This window comes from Salvelinus alpinus, chromosome 4 (genome assembly GCF_045679555.1).
Source record: "Salvelinus alpinus chromosome 4, SLU_Salpinus.1, whole genome shotgun sequence".
NCBI lineage: Eukaryota > Metazoa > Chordata > Actinopteri > Salmoniformes > Salmonidae > Salvelinus > Salvelinus alpinus.
In genome coordinates, this window is record NC_092089.1 from 5,877,200 (window position 1) to 5,898,944 (window position 21,745).

A 21,745-nucleotide genomic window follows, 5' to 3' on the forward strand; every position below is an offset into this window, starting at 1 on the left:
GACATTCAGCTACATATCATTGTTGTTGTAATTCTAGACATTCAGCTACATATCATTGTTGTAATTCTAGACATTCAGCTACATATCATTGTTGTTGTAATTCTAGACATTCAGCTACATATCATTGTTGTTGTAATTCTAGACATTCAGCTACATATCATTGTTGTTGTAATTCTAGACATTCAGCTACATATCATTGTTGTTGTAATTCTAGACATTCAGCTACATATCATTGTTGTTGTAATTCTAGACATTCAGCTACATATCATCGTTGTTGTAATTCTAGACACTCAGCTACATATCATTGTTGTAATTCTAGACATTCAGCTACATATCATTGTTGTAATTCTAGACATTCAGCTACATATCATTGTTGTAATTCTAGACATTCAGCTACATATCATTGTTGTTGTAATTCTAGACATTCAGCTACATATCATCGTTGTTGTAATTCTAGACATTCAGCTACATATCATTGTTGTTGTAATTCTAGACATTCAGCTACATATCATCGTTGTTGTAATTCTAGACAGTCAGCTACATATCATCGTTGTTGTAATTCTAGACATTCAGCTACATATCATTGTTGTTGTAATTCTAGACATTCAGCTACATATCATTGTTGTAATTCTAGACATTCAGCTACATATCATTGTTGTTGTAATTCTAGACATTCAGCTACATATCATTGTTGTAATTCTAGACATTCAGCTACATATCATTGTTGTAATTCTAGACATTCAGCTACATATCATTGTTGTTGTAATTCTAGACATTCAGCTACATATCATTGTTGTAATTCTAGACATTCAGCTACATATCATTGTTGTTGTAATTCTAGACATTCAGCTACATATCATTGTTGTAATTCTAGACATTCAGCTACATATCATTGTTGTAATTCTAGACATTCAGCTACATATCATTGTTGTTGTAATTCTAGACATTCAGCTACATATCATTGTTGTTGTAATTCTAGACATTCAGCTACATATCATTGTTGTTGTAATTCTAGACATTCAGCTACATATCATTGTTTAACTTTTGTTTCTATTGCCATTAACTGGGATATGTCCACGATAAGGACGTTGATGCGTGATTTATCCTGGCTCAGAACAAGTTGTCTTGTCTCGTCCCGACACGAATCTAAGGTTGCTAGCCAAGCCGGCTGGTCGTTCGTTCTTTTTGTTCTGTATCTGTGGACGTGACCCAGTCGTTCGTTCTAAATGTTCCATGGTCGTACTGGCTGGCAACGTTGTCATCCTTTGCTAGCTAGCCACCTACGGCTTTACAGTCACGTCAAACAGCCAGAAAACAGCCAAGTAGCAGCATTTAAGCTGTTTCCTAGTGACGTTTAATTGGGACACGTCCATAACAATGAGCTAATGAATGTGTGATTTCACCTGGCGTAGAAAATGAGCTCCCTCATCAGGACACTGTTGTTCAGAGGAGCCGACAACACAGCCGACAACACAGCTAACAACACAGCCGACAACACAGCTAACAACACAGCTAACAACACAGCCGACAACACAGCTAACAACACAGCCGACAACACAGCCGACAACACAGCCGACAACACAGCCGACAACACAGCCAACAACACAGCCAACAACACAGCCAACAACACAGCTAACAACACAGCTAACAACACAGCCAACAACACAGCCAACAACACAGCCAACAACACAGCTAACAATACAGCCAACAACACAGCCAACAACACAGCTAACAACACAGCTAACAACACAGCCAACAACACAGCCAACAACACAGCCAACAACACAGCCAACAACACAGCCAACAACACAGCCAACAACACAGCCAACAACACAGCCAACACAGCCAACACAGCCAACACAGCCAACACAGCCAACAACACAGCCAACAACACAGCCAACAACACAGCCAACAACACAGCCAACAACACAGCCAACAACACAGCCAACAACACAGCTAACAACACAGCCAACAACACAGCCAACAACACAGCCAACAACACAGCCAACAACACAGCCAACAACACAGCCAACAACACAGCCAACAACACAGCCAACAACACAGCCAACAACACAGCCAACAACACAGCCAACAACACAGCCAACAACACAGCCAACAACACAGCCAACAACACAGCCAACACAGCCAACAACACAGCCAACAACACAGCCAACAACACAGCCAACAACACAGCCAACACAGCCAACACAGCCAACAACACAGCCAACAACACAGCCAACACAGCCAACAACACAGCCAACAACACAGCCAACAACACAGCCAACACAGCCAACAACACAGCCAACACACTCACTTCAAACTGAAGCTGGAAACAGTGAAAACCAGATGCACTTCGTTTCATGGTACCTTTATATATATATATCCATATAAATGATGCTGATTCCTGATTCTGACTGGTTGAGAAAAGCTGCTTGTCTTGTCCCGTCCCGACTCCAGACACGTTCGTTACTAAGAGACAGCTGGAGATTTGAATTTCAACACTGAAACCATGTTGCAAATGTCGGAGAGACAGACAATAAGGTTTAAACAAATCTCCGCTGTAGAAAACTAAAATGTTAGTCAAAAAATAAATATGAGATAATGTCTAGAGGATTTTTTAAAGTGGAGATCAAGTTTTTTTTAAATTGCCTGGCTGGGCTGATGAGACAGTGGATTGCAACAGTCAGATGGAACAGAGTAAATAGGCATTTCAACATCGTAGATTTAGCCGTTTGTAACTTGTAGAATAGACACAAAGTCCCAAGTCTCTAGATATACTGTCTGGTTCTAGATATACTGTCTGGTTCTAGATATACTGTCTGGTTCTAGATATAGTGTCTGGTTCTAGATATACTGTATGGTTCTAGATATACTGGCTGGTTCTAGATATACTGGCTGGTTCTAGATATACTGTATGGTTCTAGATATACTGTATGGTTCTAGATATACTGTCTGGTTCTAGATATACTGTCTGGTTCTAGATATACTGTCTGGTTCTAGTTTAGTAAGTGAATACCTCTTTCCAGGCCTGTATCGTATCTCTAGATATACTGTCTGGTTCTAGTTTAGTAAGTGAATACCTATTTCCAGGCCTGTATCGTATCTCTAGATATACTGTCTGGTTCTAGATATACTGTCTGGTTCTAGATATACTGTCTGGTTCTAGTTCAGTAAGTGAATACCTCTATCCAGGCCTGTATCGTCTCTCCTGTACTGGACTGTAGGACCTCTATAGTGCCGTGTTGAAGTGATCTCATTCCTCTGTGATGGGGTCAAGTTAAGAGGTGGTTCCTGGTGCCTGCTGGAGGGAAGCCCTCTCATTTCAGCTTCCACCACTTCATTTGGGATTAAACCATGTCAGGAGAAGAAGACATGTTTTAAAATAATAAATAATATCCACCATGAAACGTTCTGACTGCTGAGCTTTTGATCTGTCTTTATAAATAACAGAATTGTGTTGTAAAAATAATGTTTTTGTGGTATTTTCCTGCAATTAAAGAAAGGTTTGGCTGAGGAGAAAGACCAAGACTGACTTCTCATGTTATACGTCTCTCTTTCTCTCTCTCTCATGTTTCGCTTCTCTCCCTTTCTCTCCCTTTCTCTCTCTCTCTCTCTCTCTCTCTCTCTCTCTCTCTCTTTCTCTCTCTCTCATGTTTCGCTTCTCTCCTTTTTTCTCTCTCTCTCTCTCTCTCTCTCTCTCTCTCTCTCTCTCTCTCTCTCTCTCTCTCTCTCTCTGTCTCTGTCTCTGTCTCTCTCTGTCTCTCTCTCTCTCTGTTTGTCTCTCTCTGTCTCTCTGTGTCTCTCTCTCTCTGTCTCTCTGTCTCTCTCTCTCCCTCCCTCCCTCCCTACTCTCTCTCTCTCTCTCTCTCTCTTTCTCTCTCTCTCTCTCTCTCTCTCTCTCTCTCTCTCTCTCTCTCTCTCTCTCTCTCTCTCTCTCTCTCTGTCTCTCTCTCTCTCTCTCTCTCTCCCCCTCTCTCCCCCCCTCCCTCTCCCCCTCCCCCCTCCCTCCCTTTGTGTCAGTAATGACTGGTAATGTTGGTTGGTAAAGGCATGTGAGATCTAGAGGAGAAGGGTCCACCTGCGCTGGGCTGTTCTTCTTCTCTGTATGTTTCTGTCTTCTAGACACAGAACGAGGAACTGATGAGGATCTGTATGGTTTTATATGGTGGGCAGAGACTGTTTTCTCCTCACATTCCCGTTCCTCTTGTCCCGAGCGCTGTGGTCTCCACAGGACCAATCAGATGTGTCAGAGTCAGTGTTTCCCCTTCATGTACAACAGGTGGGTCTGGTTCCCGTTATTCCCGCCAAGCCGAGCGGCCCGAGGGGAACACAAGGGAACACAGCCATCCTGCTCATTTGTCAGAGTCCAGAGCTTTTCCTCAGATGGGCTGAAATATGTCTTGTGATATTAAATCACCGCTTTCCGCTGGCTACCCGACCAAGACAAATGTTGAGCTTGTTTATTTCTGTGATTATAGATGACCCTGCTCCTCGGCTGTGGGGAGAGAGAGAGAGAGAGAGAGAGAGAGAGCTGGCTGCTGGGAAGAGAACACTGTGATATGATAATTATGAGAAACAGTCTCCCTAAATAATCTTGAGTTTACTTTTTAAAAAGATAATTCAAGACATCAGATGAGGTAACTTGTGGGTTTGTTTTAATGTGAAAAACACAAGAAGGGGGTCGAGTTACAGAAAGGAGAGTTGAATGTCGACGGCCCTGAACCGTGCTGGAGAACTGTGACGGGCGTCGGTGGTTCCTTCCAGCCCTCTGATTGAGGATCTGGTTGTCTTGTTTGTATATGAACAGAGTCCGTTAAATCCAGTCCCACACCTGATCTTCCGTGGCCTTGTTGTTGTACTCAGTGCTGATTGTCATAACATGCCTCTGCGGTAACGTCTTTCCCCCGTGTGTTCTGAGGAAGGAGACATGCTAACTGATAATCACCGTTGACGTTTCGCTGCAACAAATAAAAAACGGTTCTGATGTCACTGCATCTGTTGCTGTTTTAATACGATATCTTTCCCTTTAGTTCTCATCACCAGCACAAATAAACACATCATAACGCAGAGAGAGAGGAGAGAGGAGAGACAGAGAGGAGACAGAGACAGAGAGGAGAGAGAGACAGAGAGGAGAGAGAGGATAGAGGAGAGAGAGAGAGATACAGAGAGGAGAGAGCGACAGAGAGGAGAGAGAGACAGACAGAGAGACAGAGAGAGAGGAGAGAGAGACAGAGAGGATAGAGGAGAGAGAGACAGAGAGACAGAGACTGAGAGGAGACAGAGACAGAGACAGATGCTCTGATGTCATATGTAGATGTACATTCTGAGTCCTTCATCTTTACATGATGTAACAGGATCTGGGATCATCTCTTCTCAACATGACTTCGTTGTTTCTAGGCTCTTCATCCCTCTACAGGGTTCTACAGGGTTCTACAGGGTAGAGAACTTCAACTGGGGAGAGGAATTAAATCTAATGCCCTCTGTGATATATCTAGATCTGCTGTTCTGCTCTGTTCTGTTCTGGTACAGTTTGTATATAGAGCCAGGAGGAGGAGGAGAGGAGAAGGTAGGGAGAGGAGGAGATGAGGAGGTAGGAAGAGGAGGAGAGGAGAAGGTAGGAAGAGGAGGAGAGGAGAAGGTAGGAAGAGGAGGAGATGAGAGAGGGAGAAGGTAGGAAGAGGAGGAGGAGAGGAGAAGGTAGGAAGAGGAGGAGGAGAGGAGAAGGTAGGTAGAGGAGGAGAGGAGAATGTAGGAAGAGGAGGAGAAGGAGAGGAGAAGGTAGGAAGATGAGGAGGAGAGAAGGTAGGAAGAGGAGGAAATGAGGAGGAGAGGAGAAGGTAAGAAGAGGGGAAGGTAGGAAGAGGAGAAGATGAGGAGAGGAGAAGGTAGGAAGAGGAGGAGATGAGGAGGAGGAGAAGGTAGGAAGAGGAGGAGATGAGGAGGAGAGGAGAAGGTAGGAAGAGGAGAAGGTAGGAAGAGGAGGAGAAGGTAGGAAGAGGAGAAGGTAGGAAGAGGAGAAGGGAGGAGGAGAGGAGAAGGTAGGAAGAGGAGAAGAGGAGAAGGTAGGAAGAGGAGGAGGAGAAGGTAGAAAGAGGAGGAGAGGAAGAGAAGAGGTGTTGGAGGAGAGGTGGAGGTGGAGGAGGAGAGGAGAGGGAGCAATAGAGAGTCTCTCTCCAGACTACTGTGCTGTCCAGCAGAGTTAAACTCTGTTTACTGCTAATAATAACTTGGCGTAAATCAACTCTTTTAAAAGGCAAATGATTTCACCTGAGGCCCGTAGAGGCCTGTTTGTATTTGTCTCCACCGTACGCTCTGCCAGACGCTTTTATTTGGTCATGAATCACAGCGAATGGAGCGATGGAATAAAACCTGCTGTTAAGTTAACCGACCGACCGACCACCCAGTTGACTGGCAGACCAACCGACCGACCAGTTGACTGGCAGACCAACCGACCGACCAGTTGACTGGCAGACCAACCGACCGACCAGTTGACTGGCAGACCAACCGACCGACCAGTTGACTGGCAGACCAACCGACCGACCAGTTGATTGGCAGACCAACCGACCGACCAGTTGACTGGCAGACCAACCGACCGACCAGTTGATTGGCAGACCAACCGACCGACCAGTTGATTGGCCGACCGACCAGTTGATTGGCCGACCAACCGACCGACCAGTTGACTGGCAGACCAACCGACCGACCAGTTGACTGGCAGACCAACCGACCGACCAGTTGACTGGCAGACCAACCGACCGACCAGTTGATTGGCAGACCAACCGACCGACCAGTTGACTGGCAGAACAACCGACCGACCAGTTGACTGGCAGACCAACCGCAGGGTAGTTAGGACACTACCTGTCCTGATATTATACAGTACTACCACATTACACTACCTGTCCTGATATTATACAGTACTATACAGTATTATACTATACAGTATTATACAGTACTACCACAGTAAACTACCTGTCCTGATATGATACAGTACTACCACAGTACACTACCTGTCCTGATATTATACAGTACTACCACAGTACACTATCTGTCATGATATTATACAGGATTACCACAGTACTACCACAGGATACTACCTGTCCTGATAGTATACAGTACTACCACAGTACACTACCTGTCCTGATAGTATACAGTACTACCACAGTACACTACATGTCCTGATATTATACAGTACTACCACAGTACACTACCTATCCTGATATGATACAGTACTACCACAGTACTACCACAGTACTACCACAGTACACTACCTATCCTGATATGATACAGTACTACCACAGTACTACCACAGTACACTACCTGTCCTGATATTATACAGTACTACCACAGTACTACCCCAGTACACTACCTGTCCTGATATGATACAGTACTACCACAGTACACTACCTGTCCTGATATTATACAGTACTACCACAGTACACTACCCGTCCTGATATGATACAGTACTACCCCAGTACTACCACAGTACTACGACAGTACACTACCTATCCTGATATGATACAGTACTACCACAGTACTACCACAGTACACTACCTGTCCTGATATGATACAGTACTACCACAGTAAACTACCTGTCCTGATATTATACAGTACTACCACAGTACACTACCTGTCCTGATATTATACAGTACTACCACAGTACTACCACAGTACACTACCTGTCCTGATATGATACAGTACTACCACAGTACTACCACAGTACTACCACAGTACACTACCTGTCCTGATATTATACAGTACTACCACAGTACACTACCTGTCCTGATATTATACAGTACTACCACAGTACTACCACAGTACAACCACAGTACACTACCTGTCCTGATATTATACAGTACTACCACAGTACTACCACAGTACTACCACAGTACACTACCTGTCCTGATATTATACAGTACTACCACAGTACTACCACAGTACACTACCTGTCCTGATATTATACAGTACTACCACAGTACTACCACAGTACTACCACAGTACTACAGTATATAAATATAAAATAAAAGAAGTGGAATCATCACAGGACTGATGGCTCCCTGCTTCCCACTAGAACAAACCTGAATGAGCCCCAGGGGGTGATGGGTAATGCTGATCACATGACAGAGGTGTGATGTCAGAGGTCTGGCGTGGCTGCTCTGCGTTCCAGTCTGTTTCAGGTGATGTTATTGGGGCTGTTTAACCCTCTTAACGTCCCCCCCCCCCCCTCTCTCTCTCCCTCCCCGTTTTCCTCCCCCAGACGAGCGTTGAACCTGGGCATCCTGCGAGACCCGGGGTCGGAGGTGGAGGACCGGCAGTACCAGCTGGATCTGCAGTCCATCAACATCGGTACCGCCCAATGGGAGCAGCTCAAACCAGAGAAGGAGGGGTCTAAGGGGGGCGTGTCCACCGAGACAGAGAGGAACTCACAGAACCCTGCCCTGGAATGGAACATGGCCAGCAGGTAAACAACCAATCAGGGCAGACTACTGGGTATAACTAACCAATCAGGACAGACTACTGGGTACAACTAACCAATCAGGACAGACTACTGGGTACAATTAACCAATCAGGACAGACTACTGGGTACAACTAACCAATCAGGACAGCCTACTGGGTACAACTAACCAATCAGGACAGACTACTGGGTACAATTAACCAATCAGGACAGACTACTGGGTACAACTAACCAATCAGGACATACTTCTAGGTACAGCTAACCAATCAGGACACACTACTGGGTACAACTAACCAATCAGGACAGACTACTGGGTACAATTAACCAATCAGGAAGTACCTCACCACATCTTGGAACCAAGGTGGCCAATCATATATGCACAGGGCCAATGTGGGTGCAGGGTTTTGTCCCAGCCAAGCAGAAACACACCTGATTCTACCAATCCGTAAATCTCTGAATCCCAGTGTTGTAACTAGTAGTTGACAGGATGTGTAATGGATTGGCTGATCGCATCACATCCTGTCAGATGTTCCTGTCAGATGTATTGGTAACAGCAGTGTTGATGAGGTCCAACAAGGCTTAGTGACCGACTGTGAGTCCCAAATGGTACCCTTGTTTCACTGTAGTGCACTACTGGGTCCATAGGGTTCTGGTCAAATGTAGTGCACTACTGGGTCCATATGGCTCTGGTCAAATGTAGTGCACTACTGGGTCCATAGGGTTCTGGTCAAATGTAGTGCACTACTGAGTCCATAGGGTTCTGGTTAAATGTAGTGCACTACTGGGTCCATAGGGCTCTGGTTAAATGTAGTGCACTACTGGGTCCATAGGGTTCTGGTCAAATGTAGTGCACTACTGAGTCCATAGGGCTCTGGTCAAATGTAGTGCACTACTGAGTCCATAGGGCTCTGGTCAAATGTAGTGCACTACTGGGTCCATAGGGCTCTGGTCAAATGTAGTGCACTACTGGGTCCATAGGGCTCTGGTCAAATGTAGTGCACTACTGGGTCCATAGGGCTCTGGTCAAATGTAGTGCACTACTGAGTCCATAGGGCTCTGGTCAAATGTAGTGCACTACTGGGTCCATAGGGCTCTGGTCAAATGTAGTGCACTACATAGGGTATAGGGTACTATTTTGGCCACTCCGCTGCTTGGTTCCCTCCGGTTCATGATGCTTGCCCGTACAGACTCATAATTACAAATCATGTCATGTTTTATAGCACCGGGAGCTAAAACAAGCAGACGTTTTACGGCCTGTTTGACTTGGCTGGTTCTGTCAGCTGGGTTTTCAGAAGGACCCAGAAATCCCGGCGGCGACGCTGAAAGGAAAGCAGCAAGGAATTCCTGATGAGTTCCCTGTCAGATAGAAATAGATTAGAATAGAGTGTCATACCGCGTAACCATGGAGACGCACAGTCACAAACACACGCACTGAGAGAGACACACACACTGAGAGACACACATACACACACTGAGAGACACACACACACTGAGAGAGACACACACTGAGAGACACACACTGAGAGACACACACACTGAGACACACACACACACACACAGTGCTTCAGTGTTTAGGACTCCCCTTTTTGCCAATAGAGTTGAGGTCAGAGCTGAGTCCAGCCAATAGAGTTGAGGTCAGAGCTGAGTCCAGCCAATAGAGTTGAGGTCAGAGCTGAGTCCAGCCAATAGAGTTGAGGTCAGAGCTGAGTCCAGCCAATAGAGTTGAGGTCAGAGCTGAGTCCAGCCAATAGAGTTGAGGTCAGAGCTGAGTCCAGCCAATAGAGTTGAGGCCAGAGCTGAGTCCAGCCAATAGAGTTGAGGCCAGAGCTGAGTCCAGCCAATAGAGTTGAGGTCAGAGCTGAGTCCAGCCAATAGAGTTGAGGTCAGAGCTGAGTCCAGCCAATAGAGTTGAGGTCAGAGCTGAGTCCAGCCAATAGAGTTGAGGTCAGAGCTGAGTCCAGCCAATAGAGTTGAGGTCAGAGCTGAGTCCAGCCAATAGAGTTGAGGTCAGAGCTGAGTCCAGCCAATAGAGTTGAGGTCAGAGCTGAGTCCAGCCAATAGAGTTGAGGCCAGAGCTGAGTCCAGCCAATAGAGTTGAGGCCAGAGCTGAGTCCAGCCAATAGAGTTGAGGCCAGAGCTGAGTCCAGCCAATAGAGTTGAGGCCAGAGCTGAGTCCAGCCAATAGAGTTGAGGTCAGAGCTGAGTCCAGCCAATAGAGTTGAGGTCAGAGCTGAGTCCAGCCAATAGAGTTGAGGTCAGAGCTGAGTCCAGCCAATAGATTTGAGGTCAGAGCTGAGCTCAGCCAATAGAGTTGAGGTCAGAGCTGAGCTCAGCCAATAGAGTTGAGGTCAGAGCTGAGCTCAGCCAATAGATTTGAGGTCAGAGCTGAGCTCAGCCAATAGATTTGAGGTCAGAGCTGAGTCCAGCCAATAGAGTTGAGGTCAGAGCTGAGTCCAGCCAATAGAGTTGAGGTCAGAGCTGAGCTCAGCCAATAGATTTGAGGTCAGAGCTGAGTCCAGCCAATAGAGTTGAGGTCAGAGCTGAGTCCAGCCAATAGAGTTCTCTCCCTTTCCTCCTCTCCTTCTCTCCTCTGTAGATTTGGCTGTCCTGTAGTTTTCCTGTTGTTGAGCGGTTTTAGCCATCACAGCACTGTCCGTCTGTCCGGTCCGTCCGCCCGCCCGCCCAGAGACTGGAGGACAGAATCAAGGCTAGCTGTATGGTACTATAGTCCAGGTTGCAGGGCTGTAGACCCTCAGCTCAGCTATCTAGAAGGAGCTGGATGATCTCCAGTCCTCCAGTATGGGAGGCAGACCAAGACATTTCACACTTCCATTTGTCCATTAGTGAAGTAGCAAACACACCATGTCACTGTAACCTGTTGTGACAGACCACCTCCCTCCCTCCCTCCCTTCCTCCCTCCGTTTCAGGAGAGTAGGGAAGTGTTTCAGGAGAGTAGGGAAGTGTTTCAGGAGAGTCGGGAAGTGTTTCAGGAGAGTAGGGAAGTGTTTCAGGAGAGTTGGGAAGTGTTTCAGTAGAGTTGGGAAGCGTTTCAGGAGAGTTGGGAAGCGTTTCAGGAGAGTTGGGAAGCGTTTCAGGAGAGTTGGAGAGTTGGGAAGTGTTTCAGGAGAGTCGGGAAGCGTTTCAGTAGAGTAGGGAAGTGTTTCAGGAGAGTCGGGAAGCGTTTCATGAGAGTTGGGAAGCGTTTCAGGAGAGTAGGGAATTGTTTCAGGAGAGTTGGGAAGCGTTTCAGGAGAGTTGGGAAGCGTTTCAGGAGAGTTGGGAAGCGTTTCAGGAGAGTTGGGAAGCGTTTCAGGAGAGTTGGGAAGCGTTTCAGGAGAGTTGGGAAGCGTTTCATGAGAGTCGGGAAGCGTTTCAGGAGAGTCGGGAAGCGTTTCAGGAGAGTCGGGAAGCGTTTCAGGAGAGTCGGGAAGCGTTTCAGGAGAGTTGGGAAGTGTTTCAGGAGAGTTGGGAAGCGTTTCAGTAGAGTAGGGAAGTGTTTCAGGAGAGTTGGGAAGCGTTTCAGTAGAGTAGGGAAGTGTTTCAGGAGAGTCGGGAAGCGTTTCAGGAGAGTTAGGAAGTGTTTCAGGAGAGTTGGGAAGCATTTCAGTAGAGTAGGGAAGTGTTTCAGGAGAGTTGGGAAGTGTTTCAGTAGAGTAGGGAAGTGTTTCAGGAGAGTTGGGAAGCGTTTCAGTAGAGTAGGGAAGTGTTTCAGGAGAGTTGGGAAGTGTTTCAGGAGAGTAGGGAAGTGTTTCAGGAGAGTTGGAAAGCGTTTCAGTAGAGTAGGGAAGTGTTTTAGGAGAGTCGGGAAGCGTTTCAGGAGAGTTAGGAAGCGTTTCAGGAGAGTTGGGAAGCGTTTCAGGAGAGTTGGGAAGCGTTTCAGGAGAGTCGGGAAGCGTTTCAGGAGAGTCGGGAAGCGTTTCAGGAGAGTCGGGAAGCGTTTCAGGAGAGTCGGGAAGCGTTTCAGGAGAGTAGGGAAGTGTTTCAGGAGAGTTGGGAAGCGTTTCAGGAGAGTCGGGAAGCGTTTCAGGAGAGTCGGGAAGCGTTTCAGGAGAGTAGGGAAGTGTTTCAGGAGAGTTGGGAAGCGTTTCAGGAGAGTCGGGAAGCGTTTCAGGAGAGTCGGGAAGCGTTTCAGGAGAGTCGGGAAGCGTTTCAGGAGAGTTGGGAAGCGTTTCAGGAGAGTCGGGAAGCGTTTCAGGAGAGTCGGGAAGCGTTTCAGGTGAGTCGGGAAGCGTTTCAGGAGAGTCGGGAAGCGTTTCAGGAGAGTCGGGAAGCGTTTCAGGAGAGTCGGGAAGCGTTTCAGGAGAGTCGGGAAGCGTTTCAGGTGAGTTGGGAAGCGTTTCAGGAGAGTCGGGAAGCGTTTCAGGAGAGTTAGGAAGTGTTTCAGGAGAGTTGGGAAGCATTTCAGGAGAGTAGGGAAGTGTTTCAGGAGAGTTGGGAAGTGTTTCAGTAGAGTAGGGAAGTGTTTCAGGAGAGTAGGGAAGTGTTTCAGGAGAGTTGGGAAGTGTTTCAGGAGAGTAGGGAAGTGTTTCAGGAGAGTTGGAAAGCGTTTCAGTAGAGTAGGGAAGTGTTTTAGGAGAGTCGGGAAGCGTTTCAGGAGAGTAAGGAAGCGTTTCAGGAGAGTTGGGAAGCGTTTCAGGAGAGTTGGGAAGCGTTTCAGGAGAGTCGGGAAGCGTTTCAGGAGAGTCGGGAAGCGTTTCAGGAGAGTCGGGAAGCGTTTCAGGAGAGTCGGGAAGCGTTTCAGGAGAGTCGGGAAGCGTTTCAGGAGAGTAGGGAAGTGTTTCAGGAGAGTCGGGAAGCGTTTCAGGAGAGTCGGGAAGCGTTTCAGGAGAGTCGGGAAGCGTTTCAGGAGAGTAGGGAAGTGTTTCAGGAGAGTAGGGAAGTGTTTCAGGAGAGTCGGGAAGCGTTTCAGGAGAGTCGGGAAGCGTTTCAGGAGAGTAGGGAAGTGTTTCAGGAGAGTTGGGAAGCGTTTCAGGAGAGTCGGGAAGCGTTTCAGGAGAGTCGGGAAGCGTTTCAGGTGAGTCGGGAAGCGTTTCAGGAGAGTCGGGAAGCGTTTCAGGAGAGTCGGGAAGCGTTTCAGGTGAGTCGGGAAGCGTTTCAGGAGAGTCGGGAAGTGTTTCAGGAGAGTCGGGAAGCGTTTCAGGAGAGTCGGGAAGCGTTTCAGGAGAGTCGGGAAGCGTTTCAGGAGAGTCGGGAAGCGTTTCAGGAGAGTCGGGAAGCGTTTCAGGAGAGTCGGGAAGCGTTTCAGGAGAGTCGGGAAGCGTTTCAGGAGAGTCGGGAAGTGTTTCAGGAGAGTCGGGAAGTGTTTCAGGAGAGTCGGGAAGCGTTTCAGGAGAGTCGGGAAGCGTTTCAGGAGAGTCGGGAAGCGTTTCAGGTGAGTTGGGAAGCGTTTCAGGAGAGTCGGGAAGCGTTTCAGGAGAGTTGGGAAGTGTTTCAGGAGAGTCGGGAAGCGTTTCAGTAGAGTAGGGAAGCGTTTCAGTAGAGTAGGGAAGCGTTTCAGGAGAGTCGGGAAGCGTTTCAGGAGAGTCGGGAAGCGTTTCAGGAGAGTAGGGAAGCGTTTCAGGAGAGTCGGGAAGCGTTTCATGAGAGTTGGGAAGCGTTTCAGGAGAGTAGGGAATTGTTTCAGGAGAGTTGGGAAGCGTTTCAGTAGAGTAGGGAAGTGTTTCAGGAGAGTCGGGAAGCGTTTCAGGAGAGTTGGGAAGCGTTTCAGGTGAGTCGGGAAGCGTTTCAGGAGAGTCGGGAAGCGTTTCAGGAGAGTCGGGAAGTGTTTCAGGAGAGTTGGGAAGCGTTTCAGGAGAGTCGGGAAGCGTTTCAGGAGAGTCGGGAAGCGTTTCAGGAGAGTCGGGAAGCGTTTCAGGAGAGTCGGGAAGCGTTTCAGGAGAGTCGGGAAGCGTTTCAGGAGAGTCGGGAAGCGTTTCAGGTGAGTTGGGAAGCGTTTCAGGAGAGTCGGGAAGTGTTTCAGGAGAGTTGGGAAGCGTTTCAGGAGAGTCGGGAAGCGTTTCAGTAGAGTAGGGAAGCGTTTCAGGAGAGTCGGGAAGCGTTTCAGGAGAGTAGGGAAGCGTTTCAGGAGAGTCGGGAAGCGTTTCATGAGAGTTGGGAAGCGTTTCAGGAGAGTAGGGAATTGTTTCAGGAGAGTTGGGAAGCGTTTCAGGAGAGTCGGGAAGCGTTTCAGGAGAGTTGGGAAGCGTTTCAGGAGAGTCGGGAAGCGTTTCAGGAGAGTCGGGAAGCGTTTCAGGAGAGTTGGGAAGCGTTTCAGGAGAGTCGGGAAGCGTTTCAGGAGAGTCGGGAAGTGTTTCAGGAGAGTTGGGAAGCGTTTCAGGAGAGTCGGGAATTGTTTCAGGAGAGTAGGGAAGTGTTTCAGGAGAGTCGGGAAGCGTTTCAGGAGAGTAGGGAAGTGTTTCAGGAGAGTCGGGAAGCGTTTCAGGAGAGTTGGGAAGCGTTTCAGGTGAGTCGGGAAGCGTTTCAGGAGAGTCGGGAAGTGTTTCAGGAGAGTTGGGAAGCGTTTCAGGAGAGTCGGGAAGCGTTTCAGGAGAGTCGGGAAGCGTTTCAGGAGAGTCGGGAAGCGTTTCAGGAGAGTCGGGAAGCGTTTCAGGTGAGTCGGGAAGCGTTTCAGGAGAGTCGGGAAGTGTTTCAGGAGAGTCGGGAAGCGTTTCAGGAGAGTCGGGAAGCGTTTCAGGAGAGTCGGGAAGTGTTTCAGGAGAGTTGGGAAGCGTTTCAGGAGAGTCGGGAAGCGTTTCAGTAGAGTAGGGAAGCGTTTCAGGAGAGTCGGGAAGCGTTTCAGGAGAGTCGGGAAGCGTTTCAGGAGAGTCGGGAAGTGTTTCAGGAGAGTTGGGAAGCGTTTCAGGAGAGTTGGGAAGCGTTTCAGGAGAGTCGGGAAGCGTTTCAGTAGAGTAGGGAAGCGTTTCAGGAGAGTCAGGAAGCGTTTCAGGTGAGTTGGGAAGCGTTTCAGGAGAGTCGGGAAGCGTTTCAGGAGAGTTGGGAAGTGTTTCAGGAGAGTCGGGAAGCGTTTCAGGAGAGTTGGGAAGTGTTTCAGGAGAGTCGGGAAGCGTTTCAGTAGAGTAGGGAAGCGTTTCAGGAGAGTCGGGAAGCGTTTCAGGAGAGTCGGGAAGCGTTTCAGGAGAGTAGGGAAGCGTTTCAGGAGAGTCGGGAAGCGTTTCATGAGAGTTGGGAAGCGTTTCAGGAGAGTAGGGAATTGTTTCAGGAGAGTTGGGAAGCGTTTCAGTAGAGTAGGGAAGTGTTTCAGGAGAGTCGGGAAGCGTTTCAGGAGAGTTGGGAAGCGTTTCAGGTGAGTCGGGAAGCGTTTCAGGAGAGTCGGGAAGTGTTTCAGGAGAGTTGGGAAGCGTTTCAGGAGAGTCGGGAAGCGTTTCAGGAGAGTCGGGAAGCGTTTCAGGAGAGTCGGGAAGCGTTTCAGGAGAGTCGGGAAGCGTTTCAGGAGAGTTGGGAAGCGTTTCAGGAGAGTCGGGAAGCGTTTCAGGAGAGTTGGGAAGCGTTTCAGGAGAGTTAGGAAGCATTGGAGAGGTGACGTCTGTGGCGCTGAATTCCCCCGTTCTCTGTTCACACTGGTTAGCTCTGTGTGATCCGCAACCCACACACACATACAGGGGGGGGGGACGTAGAGGGGGGGGGGGGGTTCAGGGGTGGGAAACGTAGAGGGGGAGGGGGGGTTCAGGGGTGGGAAACGTAGAGGGGGGGGGGGTTCAGGGGTGGGAAACATAGAGGGGGGGGACGTAGAGAGGGGGGCGGGGGGGTTCAGGGGTGGGAAACATAGAGCGGGGGGACGTAGAGGGGGGGCGGGGGGGTTCAGTGGTGGGAAACGTAGAGGGGGAGGGGGGGTTCAGGGGTGGGAAACATAGAGGGGGGGGACGTAGAGAGGGGGGCGGGGGGGTTCAGGGGTGGGAAACATAGAGGGGGGGGACGTAGAGGGGGGGCGGGGGGGTTCAGTGGTGGGAAACGTAGAGGGGGAGGGGGGGTTCAGGGGTGGGAAACGTAGAGGGGGGGGGGGGGGTTCAGGGGTGGGAAACGTAGAGGGGGAGGGGGGGTTCAGGGGTGGGAAACGTAGAGGGGGGGTTCAGGGGTGGGAAACGTAGAGGGGGGGGACGTAGAGGGGGGGCGGGGGGGTTCAGTGGTGGGAAACGTAGAGGGGGGGGACGTAGAGGGGGGGCGGGGGGGTTCAGTGGTGGGAAACGTAGAGGGGGAGGGGGGGTTCAGGGGTGGGAAACGTAGAGGGGGGGGGGTTCAGGGGTGGGAAACGTAGAGGGGGAGGGGGGGTTCAGGGGTGGGAAACGTAGAGGGGGGGTTCAGGGGTGGGAAACATAGAGGGGGGGGACGTAGAGGGGGGGGCGGGGGGGTTCAGTGGTGGGAAACGTAGAGGGGGGGTTCAGGGGTGGGAAACATAGAGGGGGGGACGTAGAGGGGGGGCGGGGGGGTTCAGTGGTGGGAAACGTAGAGGGGGAGGGGGGGTTCAGGGGTGGGAAACGTAGAGGGGGGGAGGTTCAGGGGTGGGAAACGTAGAGGGGGAGGGGGGGTTCAGGGGTGGGAAACGTAGAGGGGGGGGGGGTTTCAGTGGTGGGAAACGTAGGGGGGGGTTCAGTGGTGGGAAACGTAGGGGGGGGGGGGGGGGGTTCAGTGGTGGGAAACGTAGAGGGGGGGGTTCAGTGGTGGGAAACGTAGAAGGGGGGGGGGGTTCAGTGGTGGGAAACGTCCCCCATTGTCATACTTGAGTAAAAGTATAGATACCTTAATAGAAAATGACTCAAGTAAAAGTGAAAGTCACCCAGTATCAAAAATAAATGTAATTGCTAAGATACTCTTAAAGTATATGTATAAATCATTTCTAATTCCTTATTTTAAGAGAACCAGACGATATCATTTTCCATTAAAAAAGTTTTACGGGTAGCCAGGGGCACGCTCCATCACTGACGTCATTTACAAACAAAGCATTTGTGTTTAGTGAGTCCTCCAGATCAGAGGCAGTAGGGATGACCAGGTGTTCTCTGTTTAGTGAGTCCTCCAGATCAGAGGCAGTAGGGATGACCAGGGATGTTCTCTGTTTAGTGAGTCCTCCAGATCAGAGGCAGTAGGGATGACCAGGGATGTTCTCTGTTTAGTGAGTCATCCAGATCAGAGGCAGTAGGGATGACCAGGGATGTTCTCTGTTTAGTGAGTCCTCCAGATCAGAGGCAGTAGAGATGACCAGGGATGTTCTCTGTTTAGTGAGTCCACCAGATCAGAGGCAGTAGGGATGACCAGGGATGTTCTCTGTTTAGTGAGTCCTCCAGATCAGAGGCAGTAGGGATGACCAGGGATGTTCTCTGTTTAGTGAGTCCTCCAGATCAGAGGCAGTAGAGATGACCAGGGATGTTCTCTGTTTAGTGAGTCCTCCAGATCAGAGGCAGTAGGGATGACCGGGGACGTTCTCTGTTTAGTGAGTCCTCCAGATCAGAGGCAGTAGAGATGACCGGGGATGTTCTCTGTTTAGTGAGTCCTCCAGATCAGAGGCAGTAGGGATGACCAGGGATGTTCTCTGTTTAGTGAGTCCACCAGATCAGAGGCAGTAGGGATGACCAGGGATGTTCTCTGTTTAGTGAGTCCTCCAGATCAGAGGCAGTAGGGATGACCAGGGATGTTCTCTGTTTAGTGAGTCCACCAGATCAGAGGCAGTAGGGATGACCAGGGATGTTCTCTGTTTAGTGAGTCCACCAGATCAGAGGCAGTAGGGATGACCAGGGATGTTCTCTGTTTAGTGAGTCCTCCAGATCAGAGGCAGTAGGGATGACCAGGGATGTTCTCTGTTTAGTGAGTCCGCCAGATCAGAGGCAGTAGGGATGACCAGGGATGTTCTCTGTTTAGTGAGTTCTCCAGATCAGAGGCAGTAGGGATGACCAGGGATGTTCTCCTGATAAGTGTGTGAATTGGTCCATTCTCTTGTCCTGCTAAACATTCAAAATGTAACAAGTACTTTTGGGTGTCAGGGAAAATGTACATTATTTTCTTTAAGAATGTAGTGAAGTAAAAGTTGTCAAAATTGTAAATAGGAAAGTAAAGTACTGATACCAAAAACAACTCTTGAGGTCAGAGCTGAGTCCAGCCAATAGAGTGGCTGGACTCACTCTCACTCTCTCTGCTCTCTCTCTCTCTCTGTCTCTGTGTCTCTCTCTCTCTCTCTCTCTCTCTCTCTCTCTCTCTCTCTCTCTCTCTCTCTCTCTCTCTCTCTCTCTCTCTCTCTCTCTCTCTCTCTCTCTGTCTCTGTGTTTCCCTCTCTCTCTCTCTCTCTCTCTCTCTCTCTCTCTCTCTCTCTCTCTCTCTCTCTCTCTCTCTCTCTCTCTCTCTCTCTCTCTCTCTCTCTCTCTCTGTGTTTCCCTCTCTCTCTCTCTCTCTCTCTCTCTCTCTCTCTCTCTCTCTCTCTCTCTCTCTCTCTCTCTCTCTCTCTCTGTCTCTGTGTTTCCCTCTCTCTCTCTCTCTCTCTCTCTCTCTCTCTCTCTCTCTCTCTCTCTCTCTCTCTCTCTCTCTCTCTCTCTCTCTCTGTGGTGAAGGATGACACCTGTCCCATGCAACGAGACACTCACTGTTTCACTGTAAACTCTGAAGGAGATTACCCAGAACCTCTCTCTCCCAGATCATTACACCTCCTCGGGAAATCAGCCCACTCAAAGTAACTCTCAGAGAAACACTGATCTGTCCTGCGTCTCCCCCGAGGATACGGGTAATACACTATGAAATGGCAGAACTGTACTGTAGGCCACCTAGGAATCGTTCTGCTCTACTCCTATTGGCTCTGTAGAACTATTGGAGGCTGCGCTGTTTGATTGGTTTTAATAGCCGCAGCAGATGTGGTAATTAGCACCGTCTTCGACAGATCACTTGTATATTTGTTTTACTGCTAACAAATGTTTCCCACAAATATAACTTGATTGTTTGGAAGGAACGTGAATGAAAATGGAGTAAAGTGGTTTTGTTGTTTTAAATGATCTTAAGTTTAGGTCTTGTGTATACAATTAAGGTGTGTTCCTTAATAGAGGCTTGTCAAATAACGTCTCCCTTCGCTTTAACACACTCTGTCTCGCTTCCAGCTACAATGTGTTGGAGCTGAAGTGGGAAATGCCCTGTTATAGACATATTCCACAGGTTGGCCCCTGTGAAGGTTGGCCCCTGTGAAGGTTGGGACCCTGTGAAGGTTGGACCCTGTGAAAGGTTGGCCCCTGTAAAGGTTGGCCCCTGTAAAGGTTGGCCCCTGTAAAGGTTGGCCCCTGTAAAGGTTGGCCCCTGTGAAGGTTGGCCCCTGTAAAGGTTGGCCCCTGTAAAGGTTGGCCCCTGTAAAAGGTTGGCCCCTGTAAAGGTTGGCCCCTGTAAAGGTTGGCCCCTGTAAAGGTTGGCCCCTGTAAAGGTTGGCCCCTGTAAAAGGCTGGCCCCTGTGAAGGCTGCACCCTGTAAAAGGTTGGCCCCTGTGAAAGGTTGGCCCCTGTGAAGTGTATGTTGAAGTGAAGTGTGTGGTATTGTAGAGGTCAGTTACAGTACGCTGGGTTTTTAACTAATTTGAGCCAGGCTGTGAGAGTTTGAAAACGTTTTCCTGTTTGTCAGCGAAGACACAACTATCCTTCAGCTCTGAACGTGTTTCCTCTGCTGTTGACCAAAGACACAACTATCCTTCAGCTCTGAACGTGTTTCCACTGCTGTTGACCAAAGACACAACTATCCTTCAGCTCTGAACGTGTTTCCACTGCTGTTGACCAAAGACACAACTATCCTTCAGCTCTGAACGTGTTTCCTCTGCTGTTGACCAAAGACACAACTATCCTTCAGCTCTGAACGTGTTTCCTCTGCTGTTGACCAAAGACACAACTATCCTTCAGCTCTGAACGTGTTTCCTCTGCTGTTGACCAAAGACACAACTATCCTTCAGCTCTGAACGTGTTTCCTCTGCTGTTGACCAAAGACACAACTATCCTTCAGCTCTGAACGTGTTTCCTCTGCTGTTGACCAAAGACACAACTATCCTTCAGCTCTGAACGTGTTTCCTCTGCTGTTGACCAAAGACAGAGGAGACTCAAATATTCACTCAGCTATAGACTGTACTGCTGACAGCCATGAGAAGGGAATAAAGATGGCCAACCCCGTGTGTGATTAAAGATGGCCAACCCAGTGTGTGATTAAAGATGGCCAACCCAGTGTGTGATTAAAGATGGCCAACCCAGTGTGTGATTAAAGATGGCCAACCCAGTGTGTGATTAAAGATGGCCAACCCAGTGTGTGATTAAAGATGGCCAACCCAGTGTGTGATTAAAGATGGCCAACCCAGTGTGTGATTAAAGATGGCCAACCCAGTGTGTGGTTAGTGAATAAAGATGGCCAGCCCAGTTTGTGATTAGTGAATAAAGATGGCCAACCCAGTGTGTGGTTAGTGAATAAAGATGGCCAGCCCAGTTTGTGATTAGTGAATAAAGATGGCCAACCCAGTGTGTGATTAGTGAATAAAGATGGCCAGCCCAGTTTGTGATTAGTGAATAAAGATGGTCAATCCAGTTTGTGATTAGTGATTAAAGATGGCCAACCCAGTGTGTGATTAAAGATGGCCAACCCAGTTTGTGATTAGTGAATAAAGATGGCCAGCCCAGTTTGGGATTAGTGAATAAAGATGGCCAACCCAGTGTGTGATTAGTGAATAAAGATGGCCAACCCAGTGTGTGATTAGTGAATAAAGATGGCCAACCCAGTTTGTGATTAGTGAATAAAGATGGCCAACCCAGTGTGTAATTACAGATGGCCAACCCAGTTTGTGATTAGTAAATAAAGATGGCAAACACAGTGTGTGATTAAAGATGGCCAACCCAGTTTGTGATTAGTGAATAAAGATGGCCAACCCAGTGTGTGATTAGTGGGTAAAGATGGCCAACCCAGTGTGTGATTAAAGATGGCCAACCCAGTGTGTGGTTAGTGAATAAAGATGGCCAGCCCAGTTTGTGATTAGTGAATAAAGATGGCCAGCCCAGTTTGTGATTAGTGAATAAAGATGGCCAACCCAGTTTGTGATTAGTGAATAAAGATGGCCAACCCAGTTTGTGATTAGTGAATAAAGATGGCCAACCCAGTGTGTAATTACAGATGGCCAACCCAGTTTGTGATTAGTGAATAAAGATGGCCAACCCAGTGTGTGATTAGTGAATAAAGATGGCCAACCCAGTTTGTGATTAGTGAATAAAGATGGCCAACCCAGTGTGTAATTACAGATGGCCAACCCAGTTTGTGATTAGTAAATAAAGATGGCCAACCCAGTGTGTGATTAAAGATGGCCAACCCAGTGTG

At 48.6% G+C, this 21,745-nt stretch overlaps 1 protein-coding gene across 1 annotated transcript in view; it reads left to right on the forward strand.

The window, feature by feature from the left end:
• Nucleotides 1-21,745, forward strand: part of LOC139572810 (intermembrane lipid transfer protein VPS13B-like) — a 920,449-nt gene that overhangs the window by 599,341 nt on the left and 299,363 nt on the right. The window contains exon 32 of the mRNA XM_071395592.1: nucleotides 8,252-8,455. Coding sequence (XP_071251693.1) covers nucleotides 8,252-8,455 — 204 coding nt within the window. The remainder of the gene's footprint in view (nucleotides 1-8,251; nucleotides 8,456-21,745) is intronic.